Source organism: Guillardia theta (genome assembly GCF_000315625.1).
Source record: "Guillardia theta CCMP2712 unplaced genomic scaffold GUITHscaffold_130, whole genome shotgun sequence".
Lineage (NCBI taxonomy): Eukaryota > Cryptophyceae > Pyrenomonadales > Geminigeraceae > Guillardia > Guillardia theta.
This window is the reverse complement of record NW_005434544.1, coordinates 180,021-184,398: the sequence shown is the minus strand read 5'-3', so window position 1 is coordinate 184,398 and position 4,378 is coordinate 180,021. Positions and strand designations below refer to the sequence as shown.

The following is a 4,378-nucleotide window of genomic DNA, read 5'->3' as shown; positions in this document are numbered from 1 at the left end:
GACGGACGGAGAAAGGACGGACGGAGAGAGAGGACGGGAGGAAGACGAGAGGGAGGAGGAGGGAGGAAGAAGAGAGGGAGGAGGAGGAAAGGAAGAAGAGAGGGAGGAGGAGGAGGGGAAGGAGAGGAGGAGAACACAGGTTGACTCATGGAGTCCTGTAGATCGAGCGAAGTCTATGGAAGCTGCGGCACTTGCAGGCAACGCGCCCTACCTCCTGCTCACTCCCTCCCCTTCCTCCTGCTGTCCCCTCCTCCCCTGCCCTCACGTCCTGTCCTCCTGCAGGTCAAGAACGAGCTTGTCGACGCCAAGTCCGACTTCATCGTGGTGGACGACACGTCAATCTGCACCCATACAGGTTCCCTCCCTCCTTCTCCTTCCCCACTCATGCTCAACAGGAGCGAAGCTAGGAACCCAGGCCTTCCTCGTCCTGCCTGACAGGTGCTCTCCTCCCCTCGCTCGTCCTTCCACTCCCTCTTACGCTGCTTGTAGGAGCCTCGTCCTCTACCACGTGGCTGAGAAGCTGAGGAGAGAGACAACCGCCCCGTCCTCTCCTCCTCTCCCGTGGCTCCACACCTAGCGGGAAGGAGAGAGCTGGAGAGGAGCTGGGGGGAGGAGGGAGATAGCGAGAGGGGGGGGGGAGGAACAAAGAGGGGAGGGAGAGCAAGGTGGGTTAGATTTACTCGTGCAAGAAGACAGCACACGGCCATCCCCTCGCTCCCTCAGCTACTGTCATGTGCTCCCTTGACGCGGGGATATCAACATGGAATCTCCTCCCTCCTGCTCGCAGGTCAGCTATGCCCTCTACCAGCCGTCTCCTGTCCCTTACCTGGTCCTGCCCTTCGCCTCCCATGCCGCCCTCCCGATCGTCCTAGTGGCAAGAGGAATGAGAAGAGCAGGAGAGGAGGAGGAGGAGTTAGGGAAGAGAGGGAGAAGCATAAGGAATCAGGGGAGAAGGAGAGGAGGAGCAAGAAAGGAGCTATTCGTCACCTCGTCAGGCCAGGAAGGAATGGTAGGGTGATAGTGCTGCTTGCACTCCTCATACATCATCTGCCACATACTTCACATCCTGCTCCCGCTCCCGCCCCCGCCCCCGCCCCCGCCCCCGCCCCTGCCCCTGCTCCTGCTCACCTTCTTAAGCTGGTTGCGAGTCTGACGCGACTGGTCGGAGACGCCCACCTCCTGCGGCCTTCCGTCAGCAAGAAGCTCAAGGGACGAGGACACGGAAAGGATGAGAACCCGGGGAAGAGGGGGGATGGAGATGGCGAGGCAGGACGAGGACGAGGACGAGGAGCCTCACCCAGTCGAAGTTGAGAGGATGTTCAGCTCTTGGCTCGTCGTTCTCGTCGTGCAGTGAAGACAAAAAGTTGCATGCGAGTGCCTGCTCGACTGCGAGGACGAGGAGAGTCACGAACAGGAGAAGGGGAAGAGGAGGGGAATGCAGGAGAGGAGGTGGGAAAACGAGAGCGAGGTAAGGAGCACTGGCAGCTTGAGGGATAAGCAGACGAGCGGAAAAGAAGGTCAATCGAAGTAGTAGGAGGAGGAGCAAGAGAGGAACGAGGCTGCACCAGTGAAGCGACGATCCGGATCGAAGGTGAGCAGCATCTCCAGCAGCTCGATAGCAGGAGCCGAGGCAGCGCTGCGGGCACGTTACTTGAAGCCCAACGGTCGCGTTAAAAGTCTACGTGTAGATCATCTTGAAATCTTTCTTCGGACGAGGAAGCAGGTTCTGCAGGGATAGTGAGCAGACGATGGAGAAGAAAGGGGTGGAGACAGGAGGAAACGGAAGAGATTAATGAAGAGGAGTTGGGGAGTGAAGGAGCAGGCAAGGGAGCGGGGAGAGCTCAAAGTTGAGAACAACATGTTGGAGAAGATAAGTGCAAGGAGGAGGAGGAGGAGGAGGAGGAGGAGGACGACGACGACGACGAGGTGGTGGTGGTGGTGGTGGTGGTGAGCACCTCCAAGTATTGTTTCGCCCTCTCCGACGTCACTCCGACAAGATCCTTTCGCATCGTCTCTCAGCTTCCCGCGTGCTAGCAGAACCTCTCACCTCCGACGTTGGTGTCCCCAAAATGTTACAGATCAGTTCGATCTGTCATCAGCCGCTCAGTCATGCCCGTGCCTCCTCGCCCCCTCCTCTCCTCACGACAACCCACCTGGTGCTTGAAATTCTTCCCTGGGAAGATAGGTTTCCGGCCCAGCAGTTCTGTCGAGCAACTTCAGACTAGACATACAGGCTGGGGAGCAGCTGGGAAAAGGGAGCTCGACCTGCTAGAATGCATCCAACGCTCCACATGTCCAACGCCTGCCGGGCAGTCAGACCTGCCGAGCAGCCGCAGACTCCTCCCACCTTCGAATATCTACACCAAGACACCAGCACCTCGGGAGCTCGGTACCACCTCGTCGCCACGTACTCGGTGAGGAAGGAAGACTGAGGGTCGAGAGCGTCAGCTTCGCTTGCAACATGCACCTTCATGTACCTGGTCGTCAGCTGGACCGAGAGCTCGGGCCAGACCGAAGTCACAGATCTTGAGGTCACAGTTGCTGTCGACCATGCTGGTGAGCGATTGAAAGGCAAAGATCGACGTCAGACCTGTTCACTAGCAGATTGCTGGGTTTCAAATCTCGATGGACCTGTCGAACGGGTGAGGATGTACTTACTCAACGCACATTGAAATCCAGCATGTGATGGGCAGCGACAAATCTTACCACGTCAAGGCTATGTATATATTTCATTCCTCGCAGTATCTACGCTCAAGTTAGAATTTCAACAAGTCGATACGGCATGATGTAACCTGATACATAAAATATTGCACATGATCGTCACTAAGCGGTTGAGGTGAGGTAATTATCTGGTGAAGATCTATAGGCAGCATGAGAAGGCCGAGGAGTCAAATGGCAAGCTTCACCGGTATCCATCAATTCCGAAATTACATAAACATCGTTGAAGGAGACAAAATCCTGAAATTCAGCGTCAGATTCAGACCGGTGAGAGGAGATCGTTGGTAGGTGTTACCACAGGTGGCAAAATATCTTCAATCGAGATGACATTCTCATGCTTTATCATTCGCAAGAGCTGCAAGACATCTCAATCATCGACACTGAGCTTGATTTGTCTGAGAATACCTTCGCTTCTCGTAGAGTGCGCTTTGTATCAATGACATGTTCAAACGCATTCGCGATCTTTTTGATGGCAACATTCTTTCCTGTTCGTTGGTTGGTTGCAGAACTAGACAACAAGTGAGCGATTAAGGTCAACACTGACTGATTGAAAACATACCAAACTATGCCATAGGCGCCTTGCCCGATTGGTTTGATAACGGAGTAGTAATCAGGTAATACAAATCTGAAGAGCTCGTGAGAGGGAGACTGACAGGGAACGATTTCGCAATACCTTGATCCACATACTGAAAACTGCTTCCACGAGAATGGCATGTCGATGGCCGGTCTGGACAGCGCTGCTTGTTGCGCGTTCTGCGAAAATGTCATCAACACCATCGTGTGACAGCGCTGGTGAAATAGTTTTGAATGGCGTGCCGGATTATGAGAGTAGAAATGAATTCCATTTCTAAGAGGATAAGAAGCTGATTCGCTGATTCATGAGAATGCACTTCATGAAACTATCCTAGCCCAGGATGGAGGAGGGATGGATCTACGTACTGTACGCGATTCAACACCAGACATCGCTAAACTGTTGTCATTCAAGCAACAAGAAACCAACGATAGAAACAAGAGGTATAAAGATGCTCATTGGGGTTTGCATAATCTCACTGGATAGCTGCAAATCAGTTGCAACCATATCAAGCAGCTCATATTGTCAGGGTACAAGAAAAAGTATTCAAGGATCAACGGTATGAGGTTTGGATAAACAAGGGGAGAACCAAAGTACAGTCATGAAGCTGTACATGGTATACATATATACACTCTATCAGAAAACATCCACAACACCAAAAATTTCCCAAGTTACATCCTCTTTGAGATCAGAAAGAAAGCCAAATCAACCAAAAGAAGGAAATTAGATGGACAATGTGAACGCTGCTTCCAGACATCACGAACGATGCTACATTGAACCAGGATAAGTCTTTCCTTTCTGCATTTCTTCCATGATATCGTGTCTGTCTCCTCCTTTCACAATGCTAAAGATCTTCCTCCTCTTCCTCCTGCTCCCCCAAACATCCCCGGGTGCCTCAGCCATCTTGACTGGCCCTAATCTACCCTCCCACCCTTCACCACTGGAACCTCTCTGCTTCCCACTCAACCTCGGTCACTGTGCATATTCTGATCGCCTCCTCTTCCTCGCAGTGCTCTCTCTCCCCTCCTCCTCCTCCTCCTCCTCCTCCTCCTCCTCCTCCTCCTCCTCCTCCTCCTCCTCCTCCTCCTC

At 53.1% G+C, this 4,378-nt stretch overlaps 1 protein-coding gene across 1 annotated transcript; it reads right to left on the bottom strand.

The window, feature by feature from the left end:
• Positions 1-1,204: 1,204 nt before the first annotated feature.
• On the bottom strand, positions 1,205-3,432 carry GUITHDRAFT_80002 (hypothetical protein; the record flags this gene model as incomplete). The annotated part of the gene is made up of 16 exons (XM_005822177.1): positions 1,205-1,386; positions 1,566-1,636; positions 1,683-1,726; positions 1,956-2,000; positions 2,048-2,089; positions 2,154-2,203; positions 2,266-2,302; positions 2,348-2,428; positions 2,478-2,541; positions 2,591-2,631; positions 2,707-2,745; positions 2,793-2,860; positions 2,907-2,958; positions 3,014-3,073; positions 3,124-3,226; positions 3,278-3,432. The coding sequence occupies 16 exons, from the start codon at positions 3,430-3,432 to the stop codon at positions 1,205-1,207; spliced, it is 1,134 nt and encodes a 377-aa protein (XP_005822234.1).
• Between the last annotated feature and the right edge of the window lie 946 nt (positions 3,433-4,378).